The 14,697-nt window shown below is 40.5% G+C and overlaps 1 protein-coding gene across 2 annotated transcripts in view; it reads left to right on the plus strand.

Annotated features, from left to right (window-relative positions):
- Positions 1-11,143, plus strand: part of RNASEH2B (ribonuclease H2 subunit B) — a 48,505-nt gene extending 37,362 nt beyond the window's left edge. The window contains exons 9-11 of one of the 2 annotated variants that reach the window (XM_061622715.1): positions 1,901-1,943; positions 5,263-5,343; positions 9,108-9,519. In XM_061622715.1, coding sequence (XP_061478699.1) covers positions 1,901-1,943; positions 5,263-5,343; positions 9,108-9,215 — 232 coding nt within the window. In that variant the 3' untranslated portion in view covers positions 9,216-9,519. Of the gene's footprint in view, positions 1-1,900; positions 1,944-5,262; positions 5,344-9,107; positions 9,520-11,042 lie in introns of those variants that run through there. The other variant, XM_061622716.1, reaches the window with a different exon arrangement.
- The last annotated feature ends 3,554 nt before the right edge of the window (positions 11,144-14,697 follow it).

The raw sequence follows: 14,697 nt of genomic DNA on the forward strand, positions 1-14,697 counted from the left end.
GTGATGGTGGATGTTTATCTAATCTTTTTTCCAAAGTTTCTCGTATAATTCTTATTGCTGATTCTTGCGGGATATTGGTATACAGAGAACAAACATCCATGGTGACTAGCAGATCTCCTGGTGTCACATGCAGATGTTGTATTTTGTTAATAAAATCTACTGAATCTCTTACATAAGAAGGAATTTCCTGTACAAAAGGTTTAAGAAAAAAGTCTACATATTGTGACAATGGTTCTAAGACTGAATTACATCCAGATACTATCGGTCTTCCTGGAGGTGGTATTTTGTCTTTATGTATTTTAGGAAGTGTATAAAAAACTGGTATTCATGGGTTTGTATTATACAAAAATCTTGGGCATTTTTAAGAAGACAAAATAAATTATTTTACATTATTTGGTCACTTTGGGTTTTGTACCCCCTTTCTCTTTTTTGCATTCATTATTGACCACCACTACCCTCCCTTTTTTTCATTGAATGGAGTCTCAATAGATCAAGTTTCAACCTTCAAATACCTTGGTATCCAATTGTCTAATAGACTTTCTTGGACCACGCAAATCAAAGCAGCATCCCTTGCTGGTACCCGAGCACTGGGCTCAGCCAAAAAGTTTTTTTTCACATGAGGGGGACAACAAGTTCCCCCTATGCTAAAAATAATGGAAACAAAAATACTGCCCAAAATATTATATGGGGTTGAGTTATGGGGAACCACTGCTAGAACTAAAATGGAGTCCATTCAAAATCTCTTTATGAGGCAAGTACTAGGTCTCCCGCAGGGGACACCAGCTGCCCATCTTAGAGCAGAATTGGGACTGCCTTCAATAGCAACATGCATTGACCTGGCCTATTTAAGATATTGGCTTCGCCTTACCAATATGGATGATACAACTCTGGCCAAGCAATGTTGGCAAGAACAAATGCAGTCCGCTAATGGGACTGCAGAATGGCAGACGATACTGTCCAAATACGACCTCTCTCCATCCATTCTGCAGGAGCTAAGTAATACTGCCCTCCGTGAACGGATTTTTTACTATGATGCAGCCCAGGATCGTGCATCCATAGAGATGGCCCCCTTTTCAAGATGGTACCCCTATATTAAACTAAATCATTTTATGTCAAATTATCTGGAAGTTTTGGATCGACCACCCATCAGAAGAGCATTTACAACCCTCCGCTTCCAATTAATGCCCACGGCTTATCTGGAAGGGCGTTTTCTCGGCATTCCAACGGTCCAGCGCCAGTGCATCTATGGCTGCAAGGCCATTGAAGAGCTTGCGCATTACTTACTTCATTGCCCACTTTACGATGACCCTAGGCAAAAGTTTTTATCCCCAATTTTAAACTCTGTAAACTTCCGTTCTGATGGAGAGATGATAATTGCCCTCCTAGTCAACAACTCAAACTTAGTGACTACCGCTACTGCCAATTTTGCAATAGCGGCCCAAAAATTGAGAGAGTCCTTTGTTCTAGAGATGACGGCCAGGACAAAACCAATGCAAGATGTCCTTATTCAAGATATGTCTTTTTAAAATGTTTGTTTGTATTTTGCACATGGCCTATGGCTAAGCTTGCAATAAAGTTTATACATTATACTGTTTTAATTGCTGTGTTGTCTGATGTTTTATAGTTTTGCTTGCTAATGTTACTTTTATGCTTTTAGTCTTCTGGCCCACTGCTATGTGATCTGACTCTCCTGTTGATGGTTATATTGCGTCTGCATTAATATTTATTGTTCCCTGCTTTGGAAATTTTGTTTCAAAATTGACAAGCCTGGAATACATCTTTGAAATAAAAGTGGGAAAATTGACACACAAATATTTTGAAATAAATAGATGAGGCAGATGCTGATAAAATAATTTAGTTCTAAAGTTTGACTTTCCCAACATATTTTTCTGCCTTCCAGACTCCCACAGATTGCGTGTCCTCCAGCAGAGCCAGCATCCAAGGTAAGGAGCCACCAAGGAATGTTTAGATGCCACTGGCTATGTATCTTTTTAGTACATTTATATCCCACCATTCAGGCATTGACCAGACTCAGATCTGCATAGCCTCAGCAGGGTGGCTGCATCCTGTACCTTCAGACCATGCCCTGGAACACCAGAGGGGGCTGAAAAAGAAACTCTGTGGTAGAAATCTTGGAAATCCTTAGAGAAGAGGAAGCCAAGTCTTTAAATATTTTTTGCTTAATAACAAAGGGTAACTGCTTGTTTTTTAAGCATCAAGTTGAAAGCATGAAATGTTGCAGTGTCTGGAAATACGTATACAGAACCTGCAATTATTTGTCTTTTTTAATGCCCAGTCCTGAAATTATTTGTTGCTTTAGTTGCATGCATTCATGGCTCTCTTCTTTCAAGAATGTTGAGGAATGTAAGAGATTTTGTGAAACTGAAGTTGTCATTTCGGATTCAACGATCGGTTTATTTCTGCAGCAGGGAGGGAAAAAAACAGGAGAACTGCAACAAGCTGAGTGGGAAACAGGCCACCACTCAATGCTTGCAAGAGGAGTAAGGAACCTGTGGCATTCCAGATGTTGTTGGACTCCAGCTCCTTTTGGCCCCAGCCTGCATGGCCAGTCATCGGGGATGATGGGTGTCCACCAACATCTGGAGGGCCACATGTCCCCCATGCCTGGCTTCCAGGACAGGGGCACTGAGGTAACTAGCAGACCACCTGCTGATCAAGGAACCCAACCCAAACCTCTCCTTGATAACCCAGGTAAGGACAGTAAGACAAGGCAGTGGCTGACGTGAGTTGGCCATGCTGTCCTCAGCCACTAACATGGACATGTGGTTGGTGTGTGCAGTTCCCTGGGGCTCATTCAAGAGGTCTCCGTGGTAGCTTGCAGGGACTCCATCTCTGCTACTGTCCCCCCTTCAAGACTGTAGTCCCTACCCTTATGCTAGTGGAAGAAGACAGCATTTAGATTACATTTCTCCATTGAGGAACCAGTGTAAGCTGCATAGTCTCCAAAAGGTCAGAACAAATGTTTTTGTTTTGGGTTTCATTGCACTTGAAACTTTTGGGCAATTACATAGAATATCCAAGTGATGGATTCCTCTCCCAAAGAGTTCACACGGAACTGTGTTGCCCTGTTCATTTCCCTCCAGACACTGATCACTTTCTAAGATGCTCTTCCACATCATCACTGCCCCGGTCCCGTCTTCATGCCTGGAAACTGCTGGCAGCACCAGCCTAGGTCTTTCCGGGCCCTGCTTAGTTCACCCTTCAGCTAACCAGCACGATGGTAGCTAGGCAGGGGGCCCTGCAAGCAACATGGCAAGAGTTGAGCTGTCCCCACTGCCTCTCCCTTCCCCTGGACCAGGCACAGATGGGGGTGCTCTTGTAGGAGAGTAGGGAACTGTACTTTCACAAGTAGGGAACTGTGATCCTACTGTGCATTAAGGACTATGCCTTGTGTTTCCCTCCTGTGCTCTCTTGCATAAATAAAACTCAATTTCCCTCTTTTTTTTTTTTTTGAGTGTTTGCCATTACTGTCACATGGGGTCGTAAGTAGATATGGCTGACATGTAGATTTGCAGCAGTAGTTGAATGTTTGGCTCTTACTGTTCTCCCATGTTTTATGAGAGTAAGCTATATTCTCCTAATACCTCTTTTGTAAGGGTTTTTGGTTTTTAAACAAGTTGTTAGCTGTTGGGATGGGACAGGCTACAAGTCAGATAACTAAATGAATAAAGCCCACTCCTACACTTTAGTACAAAATGTCTGGAAATACAAACTCAAAGCATGCAAATCAGCTTCACAGCAAGAAAATAACATAGGTGCTCCTGGAAAGCTACTGTCTGAAGTAAAACAGTATCACGGAACTCGAAGACGGGAAGAGCAAATTCCAAATGTTTTTGTAGAAGCCAAGTGGCATACCTATGCATATTTAGTCATTACCATCACAAGAAACTGTAATCTTCTGTATGTCATTCCCCCTATTTCCAGTTCAAGCCTTTCCATGCTTGTACAGGTGTAGCCATAAGAGCAGTACCCACACAAAAGAGGAAGGCATCACCAGACTTGGTGTGTGTGTGGGGGGGAGAGGGAGCCCAACATTTACAGATACTTAAAAAAAAACCTAAGGAGGAAAACTGTCAAACAGCCCCGTAAAGACTGAATAGTATGGAATATTGAGTGGCTCGGGGGTGGGGAAAACTTGACAACTAGTTGAAAGGGGGCAGTGGAACATAGGAACAGGAGGACAGAGACAACTGTAGATACATCTCAAGTGTGGAAAGAACCATCTCATTTTGGATGGGTCACTTCCTGGTTCATACTGGGAAGCTATTTTTAAACATCCGCAGGGATGGAAAAGAGAGCTTGCCCGTAGCCATCAATGAAGAAAGCAAAGATTTTAATGTAGCTAGGATTGAGTACAAGATGTATATATGCCACCTACCCCTGCTAACAACAAAATGGAGGTGGGAAACCCAAAACAGGCCAAAAGAGAATGAGGGTACTTAGTAGGCATGGAATACTGAATTACTGGGGGGGGAGTGAAAATGGGGGGGAATAGAGTGACTGGAACCTGAAACAGAAGCACCCCACACTAACATTTACTTCCAAGGCCCCACTTTGTATCTAATTTTTTCTCTCTGCAGTTGTAGCAAAGAGGGATACTCTTGAAATGGTACATCTGTCACAATCTGATAATGACTTAGTCGCCTTTTTTGTGATGGTCGAGCAAGATAAAATGCAAGTGAAGGATGAATACTGATAAGGAATATAGATCCAAAGCCTCTTTGCAAATGGGAAAATTACGTTTGAGAGTTGTGATCTTGGCATTTGACTATAAGTGACAGTACAGCAGGAACTGAGGGAAGTTTTGCAAACTGTCTCTGGTACATAAGAGTATACAGTATATTGATGATGGAAGTGCTGCCATAATGCCTATAGTCTTCAAAGCAATGACTTATATGGACTCATGCATTATAAGAAAATATACTTGTGTATTATTTTCATGTACTCAGCCACTCATTTCACCAACTCCATATTATTCCACTTTTTTTCTTTGAGACCTCTGCTTCCTCCACTCATTGTCTTTTTAAGTCCCGACTCTGAGCACATTACATCCTCTCTCCTTCCTTCAGCCACTTCTTTTCCCCACCTGTATTTGCATGTTCTGGAATTAGTTTGTCCAATTAATCTATAGTTTCAAACACACAATGCTACTTAAGTCCGAACATTTTTTACGCTGAAGATCAGTATATGCAGTGCTACAGTTGTGATTTTATGGAGCAAATCTTCACTCTAACATTGCAGAAAAGGAAATTATCAGATGAACCCGTAGAAGCAAAAGAAGATTATACCAAGTTTAATACTAGTGATCTGAAAAACAAAAAGGTAAGTGGTTTATGTGTTTCCTCTGCTTAAAGTTCTAACAGGTTCATTTTCTCATAGGGTGCTTCTTTAATCAGGAAAAAGTAGCAGAAGTATTTTAAGCAAATACATTCTGTATGTAAGGAATAAAACTTCACATTTTAGAAAAGTATATCCTAACTAGCAAACAAATCGTGAAAATATTGGGGAGGGTGTTGAAGGGCTTAGACGGGCATCTCTCATTGAAGAATTAGTTAAGTTTTTCATACATATGCTGCATTGGTCCCTTGGAGTGTTGAAAGCATGGAAACTGCTGCCTCAGATTATATTTTAACTTGAGTTATACTTGCAAGTTGTCCACTAGTGTCAATAATAATAATAATAAAATTTTATTTTTAGGCCGCCTATCTGGCCGAATGAACAGCCACTCTAGGCGGCGTATATAGATTAAAATAAGATACAACATATAAATACAATTATAACATCAGTCTTCAGTTAATCAGCCCACCCACATCTGTACGTTATAAAACTAAAATTACCTAGGAATCCTAGGTCAAGACAGGGTGGGGAACTGGATTTGGTCAGTGGGCCATATCCTGGGTTCCTCCACCCCCAGCTGGCCGCTTTGACGGGATGGGGCTCCACCAGTGCTAGCTACTGCCCATTGGGACTGGTGCCATGAAAAGCAAGACTCTGAAAAAGTAGGTGGAGCCAGAGTCAATGACAGACAGAGCCAACTAATTCTAGTTTTGCCCCATCTTCCTCCTCCCTGCTGAGTTCTACAAGGGCAACAGACTGAGGGGAATGAGGAAGCTGGCAGCCAGTGTCGCCCTCTGGAGTTGTAAGTAAGAAGGCAAGCAGGGGCTGGCTGAGGTTGGTGGGGCAGTGCCCTTTTGCCCAAATGGACCAGCCTCCACTGGGCTCACCCACCTGTTCCTCTCTATGACATCAGGTGGGCCATTTTTCCTTTGTAGCACAGCTTGAGATCAATACTAGCTATACAAAGGCAGATCCAAACCCTGCTTTTGGCAGGGCTTGGCTGCACTAGGGAGTTCTCACACTCAGCTGATACCATCTGCGACTTCAAGCCTCGCTTTCAGCAGGGGTAGGCTGCACTACAGAGTTCCCAACTAGGAACTCGGTACCATAGTTGATCCCCTTTGCAGTGACAGCAAGCCTCCCTTGCCAACGAACAATCAAGAGCACATTTTAAAGCTCCAATTGTTCAGCAGCAGCCACAGATGATGTCAGGTGTGAAGTAGGTAGGCATGGTTTTGGGGAAATGGCCTTGCAGACCAAATTGGAATCCATCCCAGGTCTAATTGGATGTTTTAAAAGTACAGCATTCAAGTTATTTTGATAGATTCTTTCACGTTGCCCATAGTTCACATTTATGCCTGGTACTGGTCATGTGAGCAATCAAGGTTAAGTGAATTTTTTTAAACAAAAATAGCATAACTCAGTTCTTCAGCTAGCATATTTTTCCTGGAAGTAAGTTCCAATGAGTTCGATAGGACTTGCTTCCAAATAAGGATACTATGGTGATGCCAGTTTAGGTGCTGGCAGTCACATAAAAATAGCAGTACAGCTACCTGTACAGTATAGGGAAGGTATTTCTGTCCCTCTGAACTGAAACCAATGGTTAGAGGACCCCATTAGAGGTGTCATGTGGTCACCCTCTTAGAGTCAAAGGTTGCAAGCAAATGATCGAACCTTGCATGGTAGACTTCCCATGCACCTGGATGTATTTTGATGTACAACACAGAAAAGATCAGGAGCTTGTAGATTCTGAAGTTCACTTTATGTGCTGTAACTAGATTTATAAATACAAGGTATAAATTGTCATTTAGGTGCAGATGCTAAAAGTTTGGGGCAAATGGGGCAATGTCATGAAAAACCAGAAAGGGATTAATTCTTAGGAAAGCGATAGACGTTTAATGGAAACCACAAGCCTGCAGACAAAGGTTTGACTGGCTGCTTCAAATCAGTACGATAAATTAAGATACCAACCCATTTTGGGGGTTACAGTCCCATATAATAGCCATTAAAATCTCTCTTGACTGTTTGGGTTTTCCCTAGCCTCCCTTAGGCCTTGGCCCTTCACTTAACACCATACTTCCACTTTTCTTTCTTTCAGGCCTCTGCCTACTTAGTGTTTTTCAAGACCTGTCTTTGAGCGTATAATGTACCCTGCCCCTCCTGTCGATCTCCAGGTCTGCCCCTCATACCTATTTCTCTGTCATGGCCCTCCTTCCAACACCCTCTACACTGTTCTTGCTGGCTCTTCATTTCCTGTAGGCCTCTACCTCTACTTAACTGTTCCTCCTATTTCATTTTCTCAAGCCACTGTGTACTCTGCACATTGCTTCAAGTAACCTGCTTCTTGAATTCTTGTCCCCTACCTTTCAGGTCCCATACCTTTCCTCCTGCAGATACCATCTCATCAGGAGGTCTGTTGTGCACAACATCGGAAGCGGGCCTTTAGCATTGTGGCACCTACCCTTTGGAATTCCACCTACCCTTTGGAATTCCCTCCCCTTAAATATTAGACAGGCACCATCTCTGTTATCTTTTCGGTGCCTACTGAAGACCTTCCTCTTTCAACAAACCTTTTAAGTGGAGACCTTATCCCAATCTGCATCTGTGTTGGAATTGCTTTTTAAGATTTAGAGTTTTGCCCCTTGTTTGCCACCCTGGGTTCTTTCTGGGTGGGAGGGTGGGATAGAAATTTAATTAATAGTAGTAGTAATAATAAATAGTATTTACATGAATCATTTATATACTGCCTTTAACTGCAACAATAACAGGGCTGTGTACAACACAAAACAATTCAATAAAATCCAAAAAAAAAAAATCAATTGCATCCCTGAAGCAGGAAAACTGATGTTAAAATATCAGAGGCCCAAGAATGCCAAGGCAAGTAAGTATTTAGTAATTGGGGAAATACCAACAAAATTGGTGCCATTAAAACTGTGCTGGACTCTCTTCAGAATTACTGTTCAGATCTTCACCCTTTCTGTATTGTTGCCTCTTCCCTTGCTGTCCCACCAAGAGCACACATTCTCCCGTTTCTCTTCCGTGTGTCATATTGCCCAAGCTGACCACTTATTTCTCTTGCAGACGCTACACAAATTCTTTTGCTAACATATTAGCCCTGAGCAGTTAGAATATTTATGAATATCTCATGGCATCACAGTTGCTTAATCAAGGCTGGGGGTGGCTTACAGGTGGCACACTCTTAATTTAGCAAAAAGAACCCAAAGGGGAACTACAGACTTTGGAGCAAGCATAGTACAATAGTTAAGACATGTGGAGGGAAGAGCTGAATAGTTCGCATAATTTAATTTCGTTTACTCATAAAAATGTTGGATAACCTGAAGAACATAGGTTTTTAAGGTGAAAAATTTAAACAAGGATTGCAGACTGCATTTAGCCATGTTGATTCGACACTGGGTGTGTGTATAAATCTTTGTTTTCACTGTATTATTTTTAGAAAAAAACATGCATTTACTTTAATGTTTTTACAGCATAATCAGGAAACTACATTTTGGTGTCTGATGTTTTCAGAAACTTTTGTGTTGTCTTAAGTGGTGAAAATATCCCACCTATCAAAATGCATAAAAGGCTGAATTTTGATTTCATCTACCAAAGAAAATATTTATACATGTTGTGTGTAAAGGAGTGTCTGAGACCTAACAGATGTGGTGGTTTTTGTTTGTTATGTATATGATGTACCATGGATCCTGGGTTTTTTTTACCCTAATTTCTTCCTTTGTTCTTCTTTCTAGGCAAACAATAAAATATCAGCTGCTCAAAAAGCTCTAGCAAAAGTTGACAAGAGTGGCATGAAAACAATGTCTTCTTTCTTTAGTTCAAAGCCTAAAGCAATGAAATGAGATTTACCTTTGATACAATAATTGTTTTTTTGTATCATGGTTTCTTTTTAACCTTCCTCCCCAGTTTCCAGATAGTCCTTTGCTTAAAATTAGGGCTGAGAAGTAGAAATACTGGACTTTAGTATTGGGAAACCTAATATTGTGTGACACAAAGTCAGGACAACCTATTGTAATCCCCACTGGCAAAACTAGGTTTGGTAATTTACCATTTCAGCCAATATGCTTGCCTAATTAGCATTGTTAAATTGCAAGTTTTACATTGTAATGTAATAGTACAATACAATAAACTCTTTTCTGAAACATATAGTTATTGTCGTGTCTTGTTAGCGAATGAGAATCGGGAATGCAGTATGTTTACTCCTTGTATTTAAGACCTGAATTGGATTTTTTGGGGTGTTAAGCTTCAGTGAAAGGTACCTCCATTTCCCAAGAGTAGTGATGTGATACATGATACAAATGTGTTTTCTCATGTTGTGAGTGATGCTTGCTTTAAGAATTTCAGTGATTCTTTCAATATTGTAAGGACAATTTTAAGGAGTATAATTTTAAAGAAAAAATGCCTATTTAAATATAAAAGTTACCATATTAGCTAGGACTGTGGAGTCGGAGTCAGAAGCAATTTTGGGTAGAGTCGGAGTCAGTAGAAATGTACTGACTCTGAATTCAAATAAAATCAATATTTTAATATCATTATTATTATTAATTTATTAATATTAATACATTAATATATATATGCCATTTATGAAGGAGTCAGAGTTGAAGTCAGACAGTAGAAAAATTACTATACATTTGCCATTTATGAAGGAGTCGGAGTTGGACAGTAGAAAAATAGATGAGTCAGAGTCGAAGATTTGACAAACCGACTCCACAGCCCTGATACTAGCTCTAGAGTGAAAGAGAAGTAAAAAGAGTTGGACAACTTACTGGACCAAACTTTCATGTACAGGTACACAAGTGTAGGTTAGACAGTGTTTGTTTATTATTTGTTACATTTATACCCCACCTTTCTTTTCATCATAGAAACCCAAGGCAGCTTACATATGGTTCCCAGGAAGTCTCCCATCCAGGCACTGACCAGACCTGACCCTGCTTAGCTTCAGCTGGCCTCATGTGCCTTCAGACCATAGCCTGGGACCAGTGTTCCTCATTAGACAGAATGGGAAAGTAGTTCAGCAAGGGTACATGTTCAGGCAAATCGTTTTTCAGATTGTGACAGTGGGTTGTATCCAGTGCTGCTGTTCCACTAGCACAGCAGACTTCTGCTTGCGGAATGGGACTATCCCTTTTTTCCTCTCCCTTGCAGCCCACCACATACCCTCAAAATCTGCTCCAGAGGGTTGGAGGACCTTCCAGAGCAGATTCTGAGGGTGCACAAGAAGAGGAAGCTGATGTCCTATTGCACAAGCAGAACTCCACATGCACACAGCGTTGGCTACAATCCAATGTCACAACTCTGATGTTCAAAATATGGGTTACGGGCTATTGTAACGTTCAGATTCCTAGAGCATTACAGTTGACTTGTGTGTGGGTGTGTACATGTGTGATGTGTTTAGCATTAAAACAGTTTTGCACTCCACTGCCAGCTGGCTCTTGAAATATAAAACATAGACTACAACTTGTAAGGTGCTACCAACCTGAATTGGCCAAACATGTATGTGGGAGTAAATTTCTCAGGAAAGATTGGGAGGCCCATCTTTTTTTTAGTAGCAATAGAAGCCAGTAACAATGTTGTTAACGTGAACGAACTGTCAACATTAAAGTGTTCTACATTAGTTGGCAAACCATTTGGGTAATAATATTTATAGAGGTGCTTTTTTCTCTCACTAGATGTCAGCACGTCAGAGGAAGCGATGAAGGGAACGAAAGGAAATTTGGATGCCATATTTTAACGTGAAATAGTCCTAAAACCATTTTAAAGAAATGTAACTTGTATTGTAAGAATCTGTTATCCAGGTGAGATTGGCTGGTAGAGCTGGGATTAGGGGGGCAACGATAATGTTCTTTTATGATGTGGCAGGGATTTCTTGCTTGAAGTACTAGATTTTGATCTACTGAAATTCATCCCTGGCTCGGTGTATCTTGCCTGCTACTGCTGCCTGTTTCCAGCAAGCAGTTGTTGATCAGTGGTCCCCAAACATTTTTTCCAGTGGACCACCTGAAAATTGCTGATGGTCATGGCAAACCACTTAATGACTTTTCTGCCCGTTGTAGCAATTTTAATGTGCTGTGCTAGATGCTGTAAAACTTTAAATTGTATTTTTATTGCTTCTTTTATTGCTTTATATTTGCATGCCTTAGAATTCAAATTGTAATACAATATGAAAGAAACAATATAACAGAATTAGAAATCAATGCAAATATTTAATGCAGACATGCCACAGACCACCTGGATGAAGCTTGTGGACCACTGGTGGTTCACGACCACAGTTTGGGAACCCCTAATGAAGATGTTACTGACTAATCTGTTAGGGGCTATTCATATAGGTAATTTGTTTCATGTTTTTAAAAAGCACAATACATTTGTGCTTGTGGGAGGAAAGATAATTGAAGGACCACTTGCTCCCAGATGAACTTGCCTGTGTGTTGCCACTTCAAAGGGAAGGAGGCTAACAAGCAGAGGTAAGGCCTTTTCAGTGATGGTTTCCTGGTTGTGGAATGCTTTCTCCAGAGAAACATGGCCTAGTAGTGCCTGCTTCACAAGCTTTTGGGTGCCAAGTAAAGGTGGCTTCTTTTCTCCTGAGCTTTCAGTGGATTGCTTAGTTTATTCCTATAGTTTCTTGCTACTTGTACTACTGTTCTGATGGCCAGGTGGATTTTTCTTTAAGATGTTTAGCATTTTATTGTTGAAAGATTGAAATCTTAATTTTGTATTGTGTTTATGCCATGGAAACTTACGTTGAAAGTTGAATGGTGATTTTTTTAAAGAGTAGTTACATAAACTGGGGACTATGTAAAGGACCTTTTATGCCAGATGATTTCCTTGCACATGGAACATACACTTTTCCTGTTAGAATAGGTTTTTCTTTAAAGAAAAAAAAAACGTCTTGCTTAATCAGTTTGAGCTTGCTTGAAATTCCCTGGCTCCGTCCGACGTCGCTGGCAGGTCCTTCGTTCCTAATGAATTCAAGTCCCCCAACAAACACAATGAAGCTTGTGGATAATCTCTTCGTTTCTCCCTTGCCTGGGAGAAAGTTTTTACCAGTCAAAAAAAACCTTTTGTCTGGTTTTAAAACTGAAAAAGCTTCCTCTGAGATGAGAGCTCGTCTCAGAGGCAGGCACAAGCTAAGCAATCCTTCCCGGAAGGATTATCATTTTGTTATCGTTATAGTAAAAGAGATTTGTTAAAGGATCGGCAACAAAGAATCCCTGGGTGAGTTATAACTTTCTCTCATATACACGGAATTAAGGAGGAAGAAAATCAAAATAGCCTATCTTTGTTTTTTATTGCAAAAAGCTGGCATGGAATTGAGCATTTTAAAGATATAAATGGATGAGGGGCAACTAATCTAAAGAGGAAATCTGATTTTATGACATTTGAGACTATTTTTTCTGGTCTACTTTTTTTTTTTTTTTGACGAACCTGCTTACTTTTTATGCCACTAATTTTTGGATGCTGTGAACTAAATTTGTTTTGCACTTTTGGACACATAAGAGATAAGGCGGTTTGTGCTGTCTAGAGGGTGATGTCAGCAGGCTTGGAGGATTAACTCCTTTGTGACTGGAAAAAGAAATAAACTGTTCTTTGCTTGGGAATAGTTAAGAATGACAACCAAGAAGGTGGCTGAGACCCTGGATGTACAGGAAGGGGTTCTCTATCTAGATATGTTTCAGAAAATAATGAATGAGATTAAGCTGGTGAGACAGGAGCTGAGACAGAGCAGACAAGAGATGAAAAGTGAATTTGGCAAAATGAGACAGGAGCTGAAGGAAATTCAGGATTCTGTGAGAGGGGAGGTGGATGAGACCAAAGATATGGCTGGACAAATAAAAGAAGATGAAAGAAAAATTAAAGGAAAGGTTCAAGCCCTGGAGATTGGAATAGATATATCAAATATGGACTTGGAAAAAGATTTGGATTTTATGGCTGTGATGGATCCTGGAGACAAATATCACTGTTTGGAATTCAGCGCTGTCTTTGAAGGAATTGGTGAAGAGATTAGAGATAAAGATATCAACGGTTCAAAAAAATTCCTGGATTGGAAGGATTTGATGGAACTTGAAATTGAGAAAGTTTACAGAATTAATTCCAGATGTGTGACAATGGAAAAACTCTCGGGAGATGTGATGGTGCATTCTGTGGAAAGGAGGAGCAGAGATGCAGCTTTACAACAATATTTCAGTGGTACATTCGGAATTGATGGCAAGGAAATATTTGTAATTAAAGAAATTCCTATCAGACTTTTATTATATGACTATGACTATGACAGCAAGATTATTATGGGTGCAAGGATGGAATTAACACTGAGAATGGCTATTGAAACTACTGGACCTAGCAGACTTGATGAGATGGATTAATTGACATGTTTATTTGGAGAAAAATCGATGGATATATTTCTCAAGGAGTGGAAGCCTCTCTTTGACTTTTTGCGGAAAGAATAAAGTAATGTTAATGAGATTTGATGATTAATTAAGATTACTGGAGGAAAGTGATTTTGTAATATATTAAGAGACAGGTTTGTTATATATTATAGATCTATAACTGATCTGCGACAAATCGGAAGTCAACATTTTATTTTATTGTATTAGTTATTAATTTTTTTGTTCTGTTTTGTTTTTTGAAACTTTGAATAAAAATTAATGATAAAAAAAAGGAACATACACTTTTCACCCCTTGTATATAATTCTTATCTTCCCTCAAGGCAGAGGTTTTGGTGTGGGGATACTACACTTTTTCAGCACTCAAACCACAATTAGGAAAATGGCATTCTTTGGCAGCTAGGTGCTTTCCCTCTACCCCTAGCAAACTCCAGTGTAGCTTATTTAGAAGAATGCACACACAACAGTAAATCTTCCCTGTATCCTCCAGCTGGCCATTTTGTGTAAATGTGCCTCTGGTCAACTTTGCTTTAATTGTTTGGGGGCTGTGTCCATTCCCAATCTCTCTTCCTTTGTTTGAAAGCACACCTGTTTGAATGAGGAAAGGTCAGGTTGTCTGGAGCTTAGCATCAGCCTATATTGGAGTAAGACGGGAAGTAGACTGGTGATGGGTGGGCTCCCCCCCGAGGGCATGTCACAAGCCTGCTTTGCATAATCCTGCCTCCTTAAGTGAGTGGAAAGAGCAGCCCAGTTGAGGATATCTTCCTCCACTGTAGGAAAGCGGGTGAGCGGCAACATAGCCACGAAGCAAGGCTACTCTTCTCCCCATCCCCTACCCCACAAAAACCAACAAGGAGCAGATGAGAAGGATGGTGGTCTGGTCTGGTCTTACTGCTCATTGCTGGTTAAGCTAAGCGCACTATCTGAAAATTGGAAGTTGAGCATT

The sequence above is a fragment of the Rhineura floridana genome, chromosome 4 (assembly GCF_030035675.1).
Source record: "Rhineura floridana isolate rRhiFlo1 chromosome 4, rRhiFlo1.hap2, whole genome shotgun sequence".
In the NCBI taxonomy this organism is placed as follows: Eukaryota; Metazoa; Chordata; class Lepidosauria; order Squamata; family Rhineuridae; genus Rhineura; species Rhineura floridana.